The sequence below is a fragment of the Andrographis paniculata genome, unplaced genomic scaffold (assembly GCF_009805555.1).
Source record: "Andrographis paniculata isolate CXL003 unplaced genomic scaffold, ASM980555v1 Contig54END, whole genome shotgun sequence".
NCBI classification, from domain to species: Eukaryota; Viridiplantae; Streptophyta; class Magnoliopsida; order Lamiales; family Acanthaceae; genus Andrographis; species Andrographis paniculata.
This window is the reverse complement of record NW_026137589.1, coordinates 2,835,961-2,855,970: the sequence shown is the minus strand read 5'-3', so window position 1 is coordinate 2,855,970 and position 20,010 is coordinate 2,835,961. Positions and strand designations below refer to the sequence as shown.

The window sequence follows — 20,010 nt, the reverse complement described above, 5'->3', positions numbered from 1 at the left end:
TCTTTATTCAAGAATTGTTCAAACAAATGAACATTTTTTCAAAAAATATAGATAAATCGAACAAGAATAAATAATTAATTGGAATATTTTTTTTTAACTAATAAAAATTATGAAAAAATATTTCTAATAACTTTAAAAAAATTATAAATTATATATGATATTTTATGTTTTATAAGATCATATTTTAGTACAATTTTTTAAAAAAATTAAAAAAATTAAATATTTAAATAATAAATTAAATGTAATATTTATAAAATTAAAATACCTTTTTTCATTTTTAATAATTGTACTGCCTGTTAACTTAGGGTGTGTTTGTTTGAAGGATTGGATTTAATATACATTATTCATTCTATTTTTTCTCCCCAAAAACATCAAATCAAACACCTATTTTTCATATTTTATATTATACTAAAAATCAATTTTATATTCAAAACATCACATCAATATATCACATCATACAACTATTTAAATTCAAAATTTTTCATATTCAAATCCTAACTCAAAATCCAAACTCTCAAACAAACACACCCTTAATAAATACTCTTTACCGTACTAACAGGAGTATTTTTGTCTTTTTTACTACAATCCAATATAATACTAATATTAAAAAATCTACGTGCAAAAAAACAAACACCGCCCTTCCAACGGGACGGAGAAAATAATATAATTTTTAAAAATTATAAAAAATAAACAGTAAAAACATATATATATATATATAATGCACCATTATTTCTCTCTATTTTCCCTGCATGGATGTGTGAGAGAAATAAAAATAAAAAAATAAAAAAATTTATTTTTCAAATTCAATTTATCTAACTCAAACAAATAAACACTTTCTCTTTCTCTTTCTCTACTACCAATTCCCAGTACCAAGCCCCCCATAATTAACTCTACATTTCCTTTTCATACCCCCCCAAAAAAAAAAAAAAAAAAAATGTAATGGCCATGAACATGAACAAATTAAGGTAAGAACAAAAGTATGGATGGGGCCTTATTACATAAATAACATATAAAGACAAAAATCCAACATAAAAAATTATAAATAACAAAAAGAAAGTACCACGAGAAAGTAAGAACCAAGTCCCCAATCATAATTCACGCTCTCTATAAAAAACCCGAAACAAATTGTCTTCAAGAGCCGCAAACCTGTGCTGTTAGCGAGCGAATCATTGAATGGATATCGTCTAATACTTCCTGTGCGCGAGCTCCTTGACAGCGTCCGGAAGATTCTTCTCGTTCTGAATACTTTTCACCCATGCGGCATTGATGTGAACCCTTTCGATGCTTTGCCTTAAGGTCCTTGCCATATAAGGCTTCTTTCGGCTCTCAAAGAATTGTTCTATTTCTGCTGCCTTTTCGTATGAGGTGAACTGACGGGAACCAAAAATATTATTACCACAATCATTTTATGTAGATAAATCTTAAAAAGTATGTTTGATAAGAGCACCAACCGGGGACACGACAGCACTGACATAGCGGGTGATTAGGAATCCAGCTCCGTAAGTTTTACAGATCACATCCCAATTGTGCTGTAAAAAAAATCATCCATTCAAAAGGTTCATAATGGTAGAAAAAGGTTCATAACTTAATTTTGTGTATAGTAATTTTATTCCTTGGATTTGTAACTTACTTTCAGCCAATTCCATGCCGTCTCCCGAGCTTCACGACTAACAGAGAGTCCATAGACAGCATCCTGGCTTCTAACCTACTTCATGAAGAATATGTTTAGAAAATAAACCATTTACAAACTAAAGAAGATTGACATTACCTCAGAAGATAACAGGAAATTCAAAAACTCGTCAATGATTTCAGGATCCCGACAAGAAGGCAGAGAAGCTGAGCAAGATATGACACTTTGTTAGTACTTGAAACATAAGCCAAAGTATAAATGGTTGGGATGATGGTAACTGTACCTAAAATTCGTGTTTTCTCCTGGCTGAGATCAGTTTCTCTGTATAGTTTCAGAAGTGAATCATACCCAAATCTATTTGATTTATTTGCATTCAGAACAACAGCAACATAAACTGCCTGAAAAATGGAAGAGAGAGAGAGAGAAGAAAAAAAAACACAAAGTAAGCAAAACAGCAAAAATTTATCCAATCTTGATTAAAGTTAATAGGATGTGTCTTTGTGACCCTTCGCAAATCAGGAGGGAGAACAGATGTGTTCTTATCATCCAAAAATATGCGGAATCGCCTGTCCGCTTCATTTAGTGTTTCTTCATCTCCGAAAGAAGCCAATGCTGTCAAGAGCTCCCCTCTTAACATGGCATCAAGATGGCTCTCCCCTTGTTTCGGGTCCCACCCAAGTCTCCTGTTAAAGAAATGAACAGCATACATATTTTACATTCATTAAGTTAAATAACAAACTATCAGTCAGAAACACTAGTAAGGCATTAGGAAATAGCTTAGTTTGTGCAGAGCGGCTTTATTGCTTTGAATAAACAATCGGCTCACAATTTGCAGGGCACAAAACTATGTGTGAGCTAGAATTTTGATGGCTGTTTCCAGATTGATATCCTCTTAAATCAAATTTATCATATGAGTACACAAACTTCTGAAAGGATAATTGAAGGATTAAACGGTAAGTGCTCAAATCTATGTGTGGCATGGATGAAAGGAGACAGACGAAATGCAAAGACATAGGTTAGTTAATACTATAATTTATGTTGAAACAAATTAGAAAATAAGGTACAAACCCAGCAGAATTCTGGAAAAGGTTAATGAAGAACAGTTTGAGGTCACCAAGCAATTCAGGTGCAGCATCAGCCACAATTCTAGCCACTTTAGAAGCTATCTGTGGGAACCAACCAAATTAATGTTAAAGAGAACGATCAAGGATGAAAAACAATTAAGGACTCTATTAAAAACCTTACGCCTATCAAATTAGATAAGACTGTATAGTCGATCTCCTCTCTAAAAGAACCCATCAAAGCAAGCAAAGTGCTCAAGGGTTGCTGGCATGCCATGGACAATGAATAGTAGTCATCCAATATTCCTAATCAGAGAAAAATAAACTGAAATTAATATTCCAAGACAATTAAAATTAGATTGAAGAAAGGATGATATTTATACTATACCATATTTGTCATTGGTTGACATGCTTTTGCTCTCTATTGCATCCCGAAGTCTAGCTGATAAGTCCTCATCATACTTAACTCGGAAAAAACCTGTCTGGTCCACATTAACTTTGATCCAAGGGCGGCCAGATGATGTCACAGAACCTAATACCTCCTTAACATCATGTGCCTCACTTTTTGATTGCAGCAAGAAACTTTTACGAGTATCATAAGAGCCACAACATAGAGTGACAGGAACAACCCACTGCCCATCACCACTTGAACCACTCAACAAAAATTGCGCCTATCAATAAATGACAAGGAAGAAGCAATCAATTTTCCAGAAAACACCAAAGGTGAGAAGATGTTACCATGCAGTCAGGAGTTAAATCCACCCCAAAAAAGAACAATAAATTAAAGCCAGTTATTTAATAAACCTGCTCAAACTCCAACGTTTGGTCTTTGGCTTTCACAGTGACAACGGGATAACCTTTCTGTTTTGTCCAAGATTTCATTAGCTCATTCACAGGTTCACCAGATTCTTCTTCAAGAACTGACCACAAATCTTGTGTCTTTGCATTTGACCAAGCATATCGTTTGATGTAGGTAGCAAGAGCCCTCTGCGAGAAGTCACAAGTAATTCATATTAAATATTTAACCAATAGTTGTGTGCTATTTAGGTAATTCAAAAATTAAATAACATCCACATTCCACACTATGACATATATCAATTTCTAACAATTCTAGGACAACTAAAGCTATTACCGCTTTACCATAAACTTATGGCTGCATTTGGCTGTGGGTTCTGTTAGGTTATTTACTATTAATAAAAAATTTTCCTCCAACATATCAAATCAAACACCTAATATTTATTTTTTATACTATTACACTAAAATTCAATTTTTCATTCAAAACATCACATAAGCACTTATTTATATCTCATCAAATAACTATTAGTTGAATTCATTATAAGATCTACTTACTTTCTTTTAGGAGATGACATGCCGCCACTCGGACTCACAATTCAGAATTTTACTATTCAAAATCCAAACGCAAAACCAAACACACTGATTCTTACAGATTTTAAAGATTCACATATACATGAGGAAGGAATAAAAAAGCTCCCTCCAACCACAATTGATGCATGCATGTTACCATTTTGGGCTGCCTACAATCAATATGTCCAATTTTTTATTTAGAAAATACGGTCTCCACACAAATAATAACATATCCTTACATTTTTCCAAAATTACCAACATACCACCATTTTAGTTTACAATATATCTATTGTACTTTCAGGGACATCTTAGTCAATTCACTCTTATACACTATCTATCATATATAAAACTAATATCCTTTAATTTACATAACAAAACCAAACAGATCATACAAAATACACAGAGGGGGTATTAGCATATAAACAACATGGTAGTGAAGATAGCTTTGTAGCATTGAAAGGGTTCAAAACTAAATCACCTGAAAGCATTCAGCACCAAGATAGCTTTGTAGCATTCGAATAACAGATGCACCCTTTCTGTAACTGATTGCATCAAAAATTTCATCTATTTCACCAGCATGATTGATGTCCACCTGAAAGGAGATAGCAGATAAACTTGAGTTACAAGATACATGGTAAAAAGACCTGCATAAAGCCAATTTTTTCCTAACTATAAAAGAGTTGTATGGTTAAAACTCAATCATGATTCCACAACTAAATCACATCTCCACAAGATCTTCATAACACATGGACGAATGCATCAAATTAAAATTGCCAAAATACCTCAATGGGATGAGATTCTGCAAGCCCATCGAGTCTGAGTCCCTCAGTACTTTCATCAAGAAATTGGGTCCAAACTTGCCAATCTGGGAACAAGCTATCAACAGCTAAATAGCTTACCTGAATACCGGAAACCAAATATTAATAAATGGTACATAGATTAGGATCAGCACAACTGCTTGACTGGAACAGCCTACCCATGTAGCAAATCCCTCATTAAGCCACAAATGAGTCCACCATTCCATGGTAACAAGATTACCAAACCACTGATGTGCTAGTTCATGAGCTACAACAACAGCAACCTAAGTGAAAGATAAGTAATTCATTACAGTGCTGTTGCAAAAAGGGCTTCATTGAGAAATACAAAATGCATAATGTGGACGTTAAGCAGTGTTGATCTATTTCAGGTGCATTAAACTTACCCTCTGCTTGTTTGCAGCTGCTGAGTACTTATCATCATAAAGTAATGCTGTTTCTCGGTATGTAACAAGACCATAATTTTCCATAGCCCCAGCAGCAAAATCGGGAATTGCAATCATGTCCAATTTAGGAAGAGGATATGGCACCTCAAAGTACCTAATAGTTTTTAATCAACAAGAATCATGTCAAGAAGAAATCTGCATCAACACCTTGGAAGTGTATACAATGGTTTAATCTAACATGATGGCTAACAAAAAAAACAGGATAACTTATTGTTGCACCACTTAAAGGTAATGAAACAGGTAATGGGTGATACACATACTTTTTGTAAAGGCCGAGTGTTTTCACAGCAACATCCAGTGAAAACTTTCCTTGACTAGTCTTGCCAACCTGACAATATACTCTCACCTTGATTCCTGAGAATCATAATACTAATCCATCAATAGAGAAACTTGCACTAATCGATAGGGTACCATCGAATGGATGAGATGTCACAAGTACCATCAGGTGTATGGTCTTCAACATAGTCAAACAGACCAACAACAATTGCCACCAAGTAAGAAGACATAACAGGTGATTCTTGATAGCTCACAGTCTTCAGATCACCATTTATTTTTTCTTCAATGACTGGCATGTTGGAAAGTGCTACCAGTTCTGTAGGTACTTCTAAGGTAATCTTGAAAGTAGCCTGAATTGTAAATATGACATAAGCTGATTAAAAGTTCACATGAAAAATGGGCTATCATGTACAATCAAGAACAAACATCAAAACAAGTTAGTGTATAGTTATTGGGAAGTAGGAATAATACCTTGAAGGCAGGTTCATCCCAGCAGGGAAAGCACCGCCTTGCATCAGCTGGCTCAAACTGCGTCACAGCCATGTTTTTCTTCTGGCCATTGTATTCATATGTGCTGATATAGCATCCAAAATTCCAAACAGTTTAAGCTTAATGAATATATGAACATTAAGATAACAATTAACATGATGATGTAGTAGATCAAAAACAAGAAATAGAGTACTTGCAATATCCACAACCTAAATAAATGCCAATACGGTACTTTAAGGGAAAATAATATGATCCATCAGAAAGAACTGTTCGAATATATGTATATTCATCAGTGGATGCAGAAAACCCAGTTGTTGTAAACAACCTTAAATAATAAGTATGAGTGATTCTAGGCAAGTGAAAATGACTTAAAAAAGCAATTTCATTCAAATGTGAAATTGATGGTAAGTGTGTTTTTACGTTTGTAATGGTGTATGGTAGGCTGTAAGGCAATTCCTATTCTTAGTGGAGTATATATACTGATCATTGTGGTAGGTGAAAAAATCATATGACGGTCCAACCAGGCAAGTTAAGCTTCTACCTGGAGAGTAAAAGTTGCACAAAATTGCCAAAAGAATACATAGAAGTTATAATGATATGAACAGCAAAATAAAATAACCAGACAACACAGCAATAATGTCATAATCACAGCTACATTGGGGCAAGATAAAATACCTTCGATAGAACCCTTTCATTCGGTCATTCAAAACCCCATCAAATTCAATGTTCAAAATCCCAACTCCCATCGGCAAACTATCTTTGAACTCCACAACTGCTATCTCATCAGCCTCATATAACTCTACTGTCACAGGTTCCACCACCTGAAAATATTAGGTAAGGAAGAGTAACTCAATGTTTCGAATTCGTAGTGTGACTATCAACCTTGAAACCAATTAGATAACAACACACAACAAAATTCATTAAAAATATCGACTTCATTGACGTCATAGAACCTATGCAAGATTTAAGTCAAAGGATAATTGACTCCTAGGGCAAACACACTGCCGAACTTAATTTCACACACACTGGAATTCCCAATCCGTCAAAATCGTGTGGAAACGCATCAATCTCCGACCAGAACAACTCGGAATTCCCAAATTAAAAAGAAGCAAACACAATCCAGTCGACTTAGCTCCGGACGATACACACGCTCATCGATACCTTACTCCCAGACGCGAAGGTGACGGATTTATTATTTAAAGAGAGTTCCGCGGCGTTGAAGACAAGGAACCTTGTGTCCGCAACGACGTCGACGGAGATTCCGACGACGCCGGCGAACTTACAAGCGACGAGATCGGGCTTCAGTCTGAGATCGTAGCGCTTAGGGACTGCGAACTTGGGGAGACGCGGCTGCCCTTGGAACTGATCATGCGAATGCTTGTTATCCGCCATGGTTGCCTTCTCGAAGGATGCTCTGGTTCGCACACCACCGCTCGACCTGAGGGTCTGATAAGCGATACTGATACAAACGATGAAGAAGGCGCAGAGGAACCCGGGGTATAATAGGGATTTCACTTTCTCCGTAGGGTTCTTCGTCTTATTCTCACTTCCGCTCATTTCGTCAAGTGACAGCAACTGACACGTACACGTTTTTGTGATTATAAATCGTTAGTAAGTCATAGTCGCGTCTGAAACACGATTTTTCGGAGAAAGCGCGTTTTTTAGTTTCGCGCTTTTAGTGGGGAGTAAATGTGGAATGCGATTTTAAGAAACCTTACAATAATGTATGATAAAGATGTTTTATAAGAAAAAATAATAGTTATGGCAAAAAGAAACAAACTGGATTATTAGGTTTGAATGGTTTGAATAAAAGAACATTAATTTAAAAGAATATTAATTTAAATAATTATTTAATACCATAGGAATAAATTATTTTGATATTTTAAATATAAAATTAATTTTTAATATTTTGAATATAAAAAATAAAAAATATTTATTTTACTTAGATATTTGTTTTTAGAAACAAATAAATTTTAAAAAAAATTAGAGTATTAATTCGTATTTTTGAGTAAAGTTAGTGTAGGATTGATTTAGGGCAATTCTAACATAATGAATTCCAAATTTGATGTGAAATCTAGATCCAAACACAACTAATTCTTTGAGGTCGAGAGTTTAAGTTGACTTAAATTAATTTTAGACCGAAAATTCGAACAAATCCGACACGAACTTCACACTTATATGAAAACTTTAAAAAAATTAAATTAATTTAAAAAAATTCATTTTTTTTTTTTATAGTATTATTTTAATAATATTATAAATTAAAATAAAAATAATAAATTTATTCAGGCCAATCCGAGATAGAAACATGAAACCCGAGACCAATTTTTATATTTCGAAATGTCAGATAAACCAAAAGTCCATATGAATATTTTTCGTTTCGGATTCGAATCTTGCAAACCTAAAATGCCCGAACCCGATCCCAAAAAAATAAAAATTTTGTTCGGGTTGGGTTTAATTTTGACACCCACCCGAAACCCACAAAAAGAACACGGCTTGTGTAGGTTTATTGAGTGATTCCCGTGGTCGGTCATGGTGCGGAGGAATCCGGCTGCGGGGTCGTCGGCCATGGACCGGCGGAAGGTCGAGGAGAAGCGGCCGAGCAATGTTCAGAGGTCGGCTTATTTTGCCCGGAGAGAAGCGGCTAAGGTTCTGCGGAGCACGCTCCAGGGCGATGCTCGGCGCAAGGCTATTGGCTCGATTAAGTCGCTTGTTTACAGCCCTTCTGTAAGGAACAAGAAGGCTACTTATGCTCTGGTCTGCCAAACTCTTAAGCGTACGTTGGAAACTTTTGTTGAGCTTGGTTGTGCAATTAGCTTTTGGAATAATTATAACATTTGGAATGATGATTATGTGATGAATGCTTGACGTGGTTTTATGTGAAATTTTTTAATTGTCTAGTTTTTTTGGATGAGAATGAGATTTACAGGGGCGGGAACCTTCACGTTATGCTGTGATGATCTTGAGTATCCTGTTATGTATGAGTTAAGTGACAAAATTGAAAGTTGCTGAACTGGCCATTTAGTTTGACTTGATGAGCTAGCAAATTAATTTCAAAATCACTTTTGAGGTTTGAACGGACAAGATTTCATATGGATTCTCATCGAGCTATTCTATTGATATTACTATGAAGAGCCAGGGGTGTGACTGGTCACTTTAGAATGATTCTTTGTTTTGGATTTGTAGATCTTTCAGTTATTAAAGAAGTGATGCAGGAGGCAGATGTTTTGAATGCCAAGTGGAAGGTAATGCTGCTGTATATATGATGTTATCAAAAATATGTAAGACTATGACTTGGGGTCTTGCATCTACTCTGTTCTTTGAAGCTCTATGATGATGCTTTGCATACTTTGTTTCACAGAAGCAGAAAGACTTAATGTATGTCATAGCATATGATCTGCTTTTTGGGCAGGTACAATGTTGTTTCTTATTTATATTTTACTTGATCACAGAGGTTAGGCAGTTCTAACTGCAACTGTAGTTATTGATTCGTAGTATTGATATTATACTTTTCTTGGTAGAGTTATTTACTTTGCATGTTGTTTCACTGCTCTTATGTTTATTAATGATTGACCTGAACATCGTTTTTAGAATGATTCATTAACGGGTGATGCTGAAAAGTATCTGATGCTACGAAAGGATGCATTGGGGTCAGCTCTGTCACAGATTATAAAGCGCAAAGGGGTGAGAAATGTAGAGGACTTGGTGAATCTTGGTGAGTCAGGTATGTGATGTCATCACTTTTCTCTTGGTGGATTATAATTTAGTCTCTTTCTCAAAGTTTGATCTAACCTTTTGTTTGTGAGAATATGCATTTGAAATTTGAACAACTGACTGCTATGGTTTTCATGTTCTTGTATTTTACTGCTTTGTTTGGTTTTGATATGTTGGGTGAACTTCTGTAATATCCTATTAGTAGCATGAAGTATCTATGGCTTTGACACTGAGCAGAGATGTTCAAAGGAACAGATAATTCACTGGTCCAATGTTTTTACCTGTGTGATGTGGCTGAATATATGCCAGTTTGTCTTTGTCTGAAACAGTTTTAGAAAAATATATCGCACAGCAATAGTTCTTACCTTATGCAGTTCTCCTTATTTTTCCTGAATTTTATAATTGTTGCCCAATGCAGATTTACGAAAACCTCGATATGTTCGTGTCAACACTCTGAAGATAGACACTGAACTTGCCTTACATGAACTGAAACAAGAACATGAGGTATTTTTTACAGTTAAAACTCCTTCAATTTCATATATTTTGAGCTCTTGCTGGGATGGACTGCTAGAGATGAAGAAACAGACATTTTTTTTGGGGGGGGGGGGGGGGGGGTGGCGGGGGAGTGTAAATTAGAGAGTGTCAAGATTAAAATGCTGACTTTTAAAGCAAAGGCCAGGGATTGATTCTTATCTAAATATTTAGTTTATGTAGGATATTTACTGCAATTTGTATTGAAAGTTTAATGAACTAATGACATTTTTATTTAATTGTCTTTTTGACCAATTAGGTCCAGCAAGACAACATTGTACCAGATTTATTGATTCTTCCACCTGGTGCAGATTTACACAATCATTCTCTAGTAATAAATGGAGACATTTTTTTGCAGGTATGATTGTGCAAAGTTTAAATGATCTTATTTATAATTATTCAAATCACTTGTAAAAAAGAGAGGCTAAGTAGCATGAATGGAGATATTACTGTCTGTTCTGTTTCAGGGTAAAGCTAGTTCCATGGCAGCCATAGCTCTTGGACCAAAACCTGGGTGGGAGGTCCGTACTTGTAACTCTTGGTCTATACTAAGTTTCTTAGTATGTTGCTGTTGCTTTATTGTTGAACACTAGGTCGGTTGTTTTTGTAAAGGTCATTGATGCCTGTGCAGCTCCTGGGAACAAAACTGTGCACCTTGCAGCTCTTATGAAGGGCCAGGGAAAAATTATAGCTTGTGAACTTGATGAGGAAAGAGTCAAACGACTGAAACACAATGTTAAATTGGCTGGGGCCACAAGTATCCATTTCTATATTGCTTTTCCTCCATCCATGAGCTCAAAAATATTGCTTGAGTTTTTATCATTTTGCATTTTCTCCAAGTATGAGCATAATGCTCTTTCGGAGGGATGCTTTTAGCTGTTATCCAAGTTATGCTTTGTGTAACAAATTTTCCTCCATAGCATGTGGAACAATCTCTCTTCTTGACTTTCTATGTCAATTTATATCATAGTCAATGCTGAACTTAACCTGGTTTAGATGTGAAAGTTAAACATTGTGACTTTTTAAGTCTGGACCCTAAAGATCCTTCATATTCAAAGGTAATTGTGGATACATATTTCAGTTCGCAGAGATTTTCTGTTCACCTTCAACTGTTTACTAATGGTTGAATTCTGGATAGCAGGTCCGGGCTATACTTTTAGATCCATCATGTTCTGGATCAGGAACTGCATTGGAGAGATTAGATCATTTACTTCCATCACATACTGCAGGTGATTTTTAGGTTATCTGTAGTTAGAAGCTCCTTATTTATTTGTATTATATTTTTGGGTTTCATATTTGAAATCTTCCTTACCATTCTCATTAGCTCAATATTAAAAATCCCTAGTGCTTTAGCTGCAATGAGTTGTTTATATACGTTCTTGGTTCTTGGCACAAGGTAGCTCTGGTCATGTAGAAACAAAAAGACTTCAAAAGCTTGCCGGTTTTCAGAAGAAGGTTCTAGAGCATGCATTGTCTTGTAAGACTTCAAACCAATTGCAACATTTCTGGCTAAGTTGTTTGTGAAGCTTAAAATTGAGCATGCAGGCGTTGTGGCTTTGCTAGATTGGCGATGGTCAAGAAACCTTAGCATAATCACACTATCTTTCTCTCTCCAGTGCTCAGTTACAGTTTTCCTAAATAGCAGTTTCGGTTTTTTGAAACCAGACCTGCTTTCCCATGTTTCAAAATACAATTTTAATGTTACTGTTTTTAAATTTGGTGGCAGTCCCAGCTGTGGAGAGAATTGTTTACAGCACTTGTTCAATACATCAAATTGAAAATGAAGATGTTGTTAAGTCTGTTCTGCATCTGGCTTTGTCTCATGGCTTTCAGTTGGCCACAGCACTTCCCCCGTGGCCTCGCCGCGGTCTCCCAGCATTCGATGGGTGTAAGTTTCACATTAAAATTTTGCTCGAGGGAGGAAACCTAAGGCTTTTCATTTTTATGGTTTTTGTCTCACTTCCATTATCGGTGTAATCCTCTTTTTCGACACATTCTTGTAGAACTGATGATTAACTATTATGTTTCAGCTGAGCACTTGTTACGAACTGATCTGACAGTAGACAAAGAAGGTTTTTTCATTGCTCTGTTTGTTCGGAAAAGTAATTATCAATCAGGAGATCCTGGAAGAACTGCAGGAAACTGCCATAGCCAGGTTCACAAGAGAAGAAGTACCTGTCAAAGTAGAAAACCGTTGAATATTTTCGTTGCAAAAATGCTTAAGGTGCACCACAAATTATCTTTCGCAAGAAAGCCACGGTATGTCCACGGCAAGCCATCTAAGATTTTGTAACATAGAGAAATGAACTGATCTGACACTACATAGAAGGTTCCTTCATTGCTTTGTTTGCTTGCAAAAGTAATTATCAATCAGGCGATCATAGAAGAAATGCAGAGAAGTGCAATGTTCTTGTCTATCGAAGCAGCACTTGTGGAAGTAGAAAAGCTTCGAATATTTTGGTTGCTTAAAGTGCACTCCCAAGTCTTTCCCCAAAAAAGTGAAGTTAGCTGAGGTACGTCCATAGGCATCGAAGATCTTGATATATCGTTGCGAAATTCGTCTACATTCCATTCCTCCATTGGTTTATTTATATAGCATAACATTCTGAAAAGTTCTAACTTTTAAGGCAGAGCAAAACCTGCACACATGACATAAATGTTATCAAATTTTTGTTAATTGTTTCTTTTCGGTATTTGAATTTTATTTGAATTTTGTTGCATTCCTTAGTTGTTATATTGTTGTTGGAGACATTACCTTGTTGCGGAAAACATAAACATAAGTAAAACAAAAACACCACAAAACAATAGGATTTAGCATTGTAGGGGAAGAATATTTTTTAGTTTGCAAGTTATTAGGTTCGATGGAGTTTATTTAGAGTGCACTCCAAGATTCGAGTAACGAAAAAATTTTACGTTATAAAGTATATATAAGATATATATGTACACTATGTATGCATGCTTAAATAGGAAGTATATACACTTTGGTATCTTGAATATAGAAAAAAAAAATGAACTTGTCAAAATAACCACAACTATTTATTATTGTTATTATTATTATTTTAAATCGGAGTTTCAAACCAATGGTGGAAAAGGAAGCCTATAAGATAAGTTTCATCACTTGGACTTTTACAAAAGTTGGCAAAATAACAAGCAACGAGAAATTGCAATGAAATATATATATATATATATATGCACATATTAAATGATATTATTGATTTTTTATTATTTTTTTGTTTTTATTTTTATTTATTATATGTATATTTTTTCAGTGGGAATTATCTAATATATAATATGTATTGTGTTTAGTAAAGTAATATATTTGTTCTTCAGGTTATGGTCTAGTGAAAATTACAAGAATAATAAATTTGAAATTGAAATTGAAATTATATTTGATTTAATAGTTTTTTTAAATGTTGTTTATATATATTTTATTTTTTATTTAATATATTTTATTTTCATTGTCATCTTAATTTTTTTTTTACTTTTTTTTTATTGTCATTTAAATCTATTTTTTTTTAGTAAAAAAATATTATTTTTTTAACTTTTTTTTTTTTACTTTTAAAAAAATTATTTCTATTTTTGTCTACTTTTCTTAAATAGCGGGTCCGATCAAATCTGCATATAGTTTGATGACAAAAGGAGTATAAAACATAAATATTCGATTTAATGGTCTTGAACATTTTTTTAAGGGATAAACTTTGAATACATGTGTTATATGATTTTTGCACAAAAGTTTTTAATTTAATTTATTGTATATTTAACATTTATAATACACAATTTTTTTATATTTAATTTATTGCATATTTAATAGTTATATTATAATAAAATTTACATGAAATTTTCATTCTGCCTATAATTAACGGAACTTTTAACTCACATGCTATTTGTATATACTAATTTGAGTTTAATTTAATTTAAATAATATTATAATCTAATTTTTATGTAAGAAAATTATGTATTTTTATTACCAACCATTTAGATTGTATAATCATATCCATGGCCTTCAAACCATTTTATTTTGATATTTGCAAAGTGAAAATAATTATCAACATAGTATTTTGTACAAAAAGACACATTTGAATTTTGATGCAATATTAAATATATTTTTATTGAATGTTATAAAATTAAAATTAAATTGTGAATGACAATTTATTCAGAATAAATCCAAATCTTATAATAGTCACCAAAGTTAGCAAAATAACAATCAACTGGACATAGCATATTGCAATATATTTTTATTTTAATATTAATTATTATATTAAAATATAATACAAAAATAATTTTATTAGTGTTTTATAATACAAATATAAATATTAAATACAATGACTCAAAAAATAAATTTAAACTTATTAAGTGAAGAGATAAAGTATTATTTTAAAAAAACATCACATAAAAATATTATTCAAATAAATTAAATTAAAAAAAAATTCAAATTTATTTTAAGTGAATATCTAATAATATCCCTAACAATAACAAATTAAATTCTCAATTTATAGTGGCGCAAAAATTTTCAAAAATAAAATAAAATAGATACATTCGCACCAACTACATAAAATAAACTGCCTAAAATTTTATCGGTAAAAATATGCATAAAATTTGAAAGTTACCGTTACTAATCTCAACGGTCATCAATTAACCGCCATTCTCTTCGTTTTCAAACTATCATCACAAACATTCCCACATATCTTTTCCCTCTCATCATAGACCACTGACCCACCGGAAGTAACCACTCGCCGCCGCCGCCGCCACCACCGCCACCGCCACCTCCGCCGCAGCAAATTCGACGATCACCGGCAACAATGGCAGACCCGCAACCCAGCAGTAGCACTGTTCCATCGAACCACGGAGCCCTCGACGCCTTACCGATCTTCGACGACGATCCCGGCATCGCATTCATCGACAGTTTCGTCGACGATTTGGTGCGAGATCCCAACAACCTCGTCGGAAGCTACGACCCGATCGATTTTTCAGGCATACCTATCGACGAGAATGTCTGCGATTTCCCGCAGACATCATCAGAATTCGGAAATCCGATCCAAATCCCGGCGTGGCCTGTCCTTCCGACGCCGCACGCTTGCACTTGTTGCCAATCGCTACGGGAATTATTACACACCGACGGTTTGTCGTCGCGACGCCTCCTCTGTTTCCATTTCTTCCCCTGTCTTTGTTCGACGCTACTAATGATGTTCGAAAAATTTCCTGATTAGGCACTCACGTGCTCAAGTTCGACATCCACGGAAGGCTCGGGATGATCAGCCACGCCGTGCTAGAAAAGTACAACAGCCTCGCGCCGTATCAGAATCACGACTACCACATGTTCGAGTGAGCTTTTAATTTTTTTTTTTTGTCGATTGTATTTTTGTCAAAATTCCACTAAACGGGTTGTCGTGTCGGATTCCAGTTTCAGCCAAGAAAGTATTAGTAGCATAAAGGAATTCTTGATTCGATACTGCGACGATCGTAAACGCGAAGGCTACTTCATGCTGCAGGATCCGCTCTCCAGCTTCTACGACGCGTTATGCGTTGGAATCGACGACAGCAGCGGCAAAAATCATTCGAGAGGTCGACATAAAATTACTTCCGCAAATAATTTCCCAACTTGGATTAGCTTTAGCGCGATTATAAATGACCCCCTCGAATCTTTCTACAGAGGAAATCCCGGATCAATACGAGTACATGGAAAACGGCATAAGACCGAGTAAGAGCTTCATAGCATCGCAGGTTAGCGACAAAAAATCATCGATATTTTTTCTTTTTCCTCTAAATTAATTATGTCCGGCGATGGCGATGTTTAGTGCAGAGGGAGAGGACGGGGAAGATGAAGGTGAGAGATTTGGCGCCGTATTTCCATCTTCCGATCAACAATGCGGCTAAAGAAATGAACATATGTCCCTCCGCCGTGAAGAGTATTTGTCGAAAGGAAGGGTTACTCAGGTGGCCTTACAGAAAGGTCAGGCTATCGTTAAATCGATCGATGATTCGAGTGTTCGAATGTAATGAAAAGCGAAAGTGTTTTTGCAGATTAAGAGCATCGAAAGTAAGATATTGAGGAAGCAACAATGTCTGAATTCTTCGAATGATCACAACGAGAGAACTTCCGCCATTGCAGAAATTCAAGAGCTTCAGCAAAAACTCACCAGACTCTATGAATGAATTCTTCGTATTAACATCTGTTGTCGATTTTCGGTTTTACTACCCGACGAAAGAAAGTCGAACATAACATAACAGGTTCGAGCTTCTCCATGTTTTCCAACATGTTTTTTGATCGAAATCCAATGTTTCCAAGACAGCGCCGATGTTTTACTTTCAGTTCGAACGCTCTATCGGATCAATCAAAACGGATAATTTGTCGCCAATTCAAGTCGGGCAGCTGCATTTCATCAAACCCTTCGACGCCATTTCTTTGATGAAAACCTCAAGCGACCTCTTCCCGACAATGAGCTTCTCATCGATCATTTTCTTGAAGAGACGAACTGCCTTCTCTGCATCTCCATTAGCGCAATATCCTTCGATCAACGAACTGTATAACGTCAAATCAAGCCTATGGCCATTTTCGACCATTTCTTGAACAAGCATCTCGGCATCTTGCATCATTCGTCTGGCTGCGACGAGCGCAATTATCACGTCGTTGTAGGATAAGAAATTCGGGCAGAATCCCCATTGCTGCATCTGCTTCATAAGAAGAATAGCGTCATCGAACTGATGCAATTTAACAAAGCTTCGCAAGACGGCGTTGAAGGTTGCGGTTTTAGGCCTAACGCCCCTCGCCGTTATCATTTCTTTTATCAGCGCAATCGCTCTGTCGGGCCTCCCCAAATTACAGTACTCGTTCACTGCTACCGTGTACGCTTTTTCATCGAGATTCATTCCTTTATCAACCAGACTTTTGAAATGCTCAATCGCATCGTCCGATCTCCCAGCAATCGAATAGCCCTTCAACAAAATCGTTTGAGTCGCAACATCGGCCCTCACTCCGTTCAACTGCATCCGGCTCACCATTCTCCTCGCCTCGTCTACTGCCCCGCTGACGCACAACCCGTTGATCAAAACATTGTACGTCAAAACATTCGGCTCGCAAATCCCCCGGCTCGTCATTTCATCAAAACATCTCATCGCATTCTTTAACTCGCCTTTCTTGCAATAACCATCCAACAACGTCGTGTACGACATAACGTCCGGCAAGCAACCAGTGCCAGAGTCGGAATTAGACTCAACCATTTGATCCACAATCCTCTGCGCCTTAGCTACCAACCCATTCTTACAAAGCCCATCGATCATAACGTTAAAAGTCACCAAATTCTTGCAGTCAGTCATTTCGTCGAACACCTTCTCTGCATCCACAACCATGCCTGCTCTGCACAAGCCCCTGATCATGGTGGTGTAGCTCGAAACATCAGGCCTCACGGCGGCTGTCTTAACAACAATCTGCGCAAAATAACCCAAACCATGGCCGATTCTATTGGCCTTAACCAGCACACCCAACAGCGCATTGAAAGAAAATCGACAGCCTCCGAAATCCCCACAATTCACCTCGCGAAAATGCTTCACAGCCCACTTCAGGTGCCCCAAATCGCCGTGAGCTTTGATGAACTTACCCACCATGAAATCCGAGAACCTGTCGTGGCTTTTCAGTAACCCCGCGGCTAATGAAAACAATCTGTGGGAAAGGAGCTTGTCAGTAATGGCGATGTAGCAGAAATGGGAGTGGCTGTAATGATTTGGGTTGGGACTCGGATTGGAGGCCCAGGTGAAGAAGAAGAGGGCGTGATAAGGGTTTGTCTGATCCTTGATGATCTCGATCACGAAATTAGGTCTCAAGAATGAAGCAAATTGATCGAGGGTCGAAGGGCTAGGGTTTTGGTGAACTCTCGGATTTTGGGGATTTATCGATTGGAGGAGGGAATTTATAGCGGCAATGACTGCCGGAGATCCGCCGGTGATCGGCTGTCGCAGGCTGCGGACGGCCGCCATGCTGCTGTATCCCGCTTCAGCTACAACAAATGCAAATGCAAATTCAAATTAACATATTTGTATATAATGCCAGAAAATATAATGGCTTCATTAATAGAGTCTGCAAGTTTTTGTTGAATTTCTGCAATGGAGAAGGCTGTGTCACTGGGATTGTTAGGTCTGGGATACAATTTTTTAAATTAAAATAGGGGTTGTTTTCTGTTAATAATAAAAAGTAAAATATTAGAAAGATTAAAAATATTTTTTACATATGGTGAGACAACTGTAATTGTTTGGTGGCCTGAAATTTCTGTAAAATCTCATTGATTTCACATTTTACAGTTTTTTTTTTTAATATAACAAAATAGACAATCTACAAGAAAATTATCTCCTATTGTGTTAAGCAAATCAGTCTTTATAATCTTCATAGTAAAAAAGAATTTTTCGATTGTTGCAGTGGGCAAGATCAATACTAATACTATAAGTCGATATATCTAATGAAAAATAAGATCAACTTTGAACTCAATCATCTTTTTTGCAAAACCTTCAATATCAGAAAGATTTGAGAAATCCAATTCTCTTCGCACATAATGAATATATGATCGAAGTTGTAATCTCAATTCCATTAGATTCTCCCCGGTAAAGTCATCTGAGTACAACTCAGCTATGTGGAATACCCGTTCAAGATCAAAACTAACAAATGAATTGCTAAGATCAAGGCAAACTATGCACATAATCAGCTCAGAATTTAACTTAGAAAATTCGGCATTCATTTCTTGAGAAATAATATCAACAACCTATAATAAAAAAAAAAAATTAATACTATAAAATAGCAATTGAATATCGTTATAAAATGAACAAGAATTTAATTACCTTTAAAAATATGTCTACATGAAAATATTGGGATTTGACCAACTCAACACTAGTATGACATTATCCACTTTGGGCTTAGCCCTTACGGCTTTGTTTTTGGATATTCTCCAAAAGGCCTCGTATTAGCGGAGTTCACTTGGGATTTATAAAGCGTAGAATTTTTCTTCACAACTTTCAATGTGGGACTTGGGTTTGCACCCCAACAATCCTCCCCTCAAACTAATGACCTTCCCTGCCCACTTTGTACCGCCTATCACAAAGGACCCGCTGCCTAACCATCTCAATCGGGACCAATCCAACACCGCCAGAAGACTTTCGACACAAGACACATCCGCAGGTCACGAGGGCGAGCCCACCACCACAACCAATGCCCAATGCCACCCAATCCACTTCACCATTTAACTGGGCTCTGATACCACTGTTGGGACTGGACCAATTCAAGTATGATATTATTTGCTTTGGGTTTAGCAGGAGAACCTCGTACTAGTAGAGTTCACTTGAGACTTATAATGTGTTAAATTTTTGTTCACAACTTCTAATGTGAGACTTGGGTTTGCACCCCAACAGAAAATAGTGAATATAAGTCTCCCTTCCCATCCAATATTCTTCTTGCTCAACCCGGTATAACATCTTCCAAAGTGGGCAGGACAATATCATTATTAAAACAAAATTCAGTTACTTCCTTAAAACAACTAATCCTAACCATTATTTATAAATTCCCCAAATTCATCTTTCAGTGAGGGCATAACAAGAGATATGTCTTGATTCTTTTGTTGTAAAATTTGTGATAAAACATTTGTCATTCCTAATAAATGCATGGCTAAATGACCAATGAATATAATTTCAAAGCTTTCCATCTATTG

At 36.0% G+C, this 20,010-nt stretch overlaps 4 protein-coding genes across 8 annotated transcripts; 2 read left to right on the top strand and 2 right to left on the bottom strand.

Annotated features, from left to right (window-relative positions):
• Positions 1 to 940: 940 nt before the first annotated feature.
• On the bottom strand, positions 941 to 7,661 carry LOC127255608 (aminopeptidase M1). The gene is made up of 19 exons (XM_051281233.1): positions 7,244 to 7,661; positions 6,758 to 6,903; positions 6,065 to 6,167; positions 5,757 to 5,943; positions 5,578 to 5,671; positions 5,258 to 5,411; positions 5,033 to 5,137; positions 4,839 to 4,955; positions 4,535 to 4,648; positions 3,496 to 3,678; positions 3,080 to 3,362; positions 2,876 to 2,997; positions 2,699 to 2,796; positions 2,136 to 2,313; positions 1,914 to 2,028; positions 1,769 to 1,836; positions 1,631 to 1,705; positions 1,452 to 1,529; positions 941 to 1,370 (listed from the first exon to the last, which is right to left on the bottom strand). Exons 1-19 carry the CDS (start codon positions 7,637 to 7,639, stop codon positions 1,185 to 1,187), a joined length of 2,802 nt encoding a protein of 933 aa, XP_051137190.1. The 5' UTR covers positions 7,640 to 7,661; the 3' UTR covers positions 941 to 1,184.
• An 856-nt stretch (positions 7,662 to 8,517) lies between these two features.
• On the top strand, positions 8,518 to 13,017 carry LOC127255672 (25S rRNA (cytosine-C(5))-methyltransferase NSUN5). 4 transcript variants are annotated; one of them, XM_051281334.1, is made up of 14 exons: positions 8,518 to 8,855; positions 9,266 to 9,324; positions 9,441 to 9,491; positions 9,671 to 9,803; positions 10,212 to 10,297; positions 10,584 to 10,682; positions 10,792 to 10,845; positions 10,937 to 11,081; positions 11,321 to 11,382; positions 11,466 to 11,553; positions 11,721 to 11,801; positions 12,051 to 12,212; positions 12,355 to 12,583; positions 12,685 to 13,017. In XM_051281334.1, the coding sequence occupies exons 1-14, from the start codon at positions 8,612 to 8,614 to the stop codon at positions 12,791 to 12,793; spliced, it is 1,602 nt and encodes a 533-aa protein (XP_051137291.1). In that variant the 5' UTR covers positions 8,518 to 8,611; the 3' UTR covers positions 12,794 to 13,017. The 4 variants fall into 4 exon arrangements, 3 of the variants coding, with proteins under 3 accessions (XP_051137291.1, XP_051137292.1, XP_051137293.1); XM_051281335.1 differs by lacking the exon at positions 8,518 to 8,855 and adding an exon at positions 8,865 to 9,063; XM_051281336.1 differs by lacking the exon at positions 8,518 to 8,855 and adding an exon at positions 8,865 to 9,149.
• Positions 13,018 to 15,439: 2,422 nt separating this feature from the next.
• Positions 15,440 to 16,465, top strand: LOC127255673 (uncharacterized). 2 transcript variants are annotated; one of them, XM_051281338.1, is made up of 5 exons: positions 15,440 to 15,646; positions 15,726 to 15,886; positions 15,975 to 16,045; positions 16,120 to 16,274; positions 16,346 to 16,465. In XM_051281338.1, the coding sequence occupies exons 1-4, from the start codon at positions 15,573 to 15,575 to the stop codon at positions 16,144 to 16,146; spliced, it is 333 nt and encodes a 110-aa protein (XP_051137295.1). In that variant the 5' UTR covers positions 15,440 to 15,572; the 3' UTR covers positions 16,147 to 16,274; positions 16,346 to 16,465. The 2 variants fall into 2 exon arrangements, with proteins under 2 accessions (XP_051137295.1, XP_051137294.1); XM_051281337.1 differs by lacking the exons at positions 16,120 to 16,274; positions 16,346 to 16,465 and having other exon boundaries at positions 15,726 to 16,076.
• Positions 16,076 to 18,437, bottom strand: LOC127255671 (pentatricopeptide repeat-containing protein At5g65560-like). Its single transcript, XM_051281333.1, has one exon. It carries the CDS (start codon positions 18,293 to 18,295, stop codon positions 16,682 to 16,684), a length of 1,614 nt encoding a protein of 537 aa, XP_051137290.1. The 5' UTR covers positions 18,296 to 18,437; the 3' UTR covers positions 16,076 to 16,681.
• Between the last annotated feature and the right edge of the window lie 1,573 nt (positions 18,438 to 20,010).

Coding starts and splice junctions, on each gene's coding strand:
- LOC127255672 (XM_051281334.1), top strand. CDS start 8,612: ATGGTGCGGAGGAATCCGGCTGCGGGGTCGTCGGCCATGGACCGGCGG. Junction 8,856..9,265: donor GGTCTGCCAAACTCTTAAGC/GTACGTTGGAAA, acceptor TTGGATTTGTAG/ATCTTTCAGTTATTAAAGAA. Junction 9,325..9,440: donor TTTTGAATGCCAAGTGGAAG/GTAATGCTGCTG, acceptor TTTGTTTCACAG/AAGCAGAAAGACTTAATGTA.
- LOC127255608 (XM_051281233.1), bottom strand. CDS start 7,639: ATGAGCGGAAGTGAGAATAAGACGAAGAACCCTACGGAGAAAGTGAAA. Junction 5,672..5,756: donor TGAAGACCATACACCTGATG/GTACTTGTGACA, acceptor TATGATTCTCAG/GAATCAAGGTGAGAGTATAT. Junction 1,706..1,768: donor ATTTCCTGTTATCTTCTGAG/GTAATGTCAATC, acceptor TTCATGAAGTAG/GTTAGAAGCCAGGATGCTGT.
- LOC127255671 (XM_051281333.1), bottom strand. CDS start 18,295: ATGGCGGCCGTCCGCAGCCTGCGACAGCCGATCACCGGCGGATCTCCG.
- LOC127255673 (XM_051281337.1), top strand. CDS start 15,573: ATGATCAGCCACGCCGTGCTAGAAAAGTACAACAGCCTCGCGCCGTAT. Junction 15,647..15,725: donor CACGACTACCACATGTTCGA/GTGAGCTTTTAA, acceptor GTCGGATTCCAG/TTTCAGCCAAGAAAGTATTA.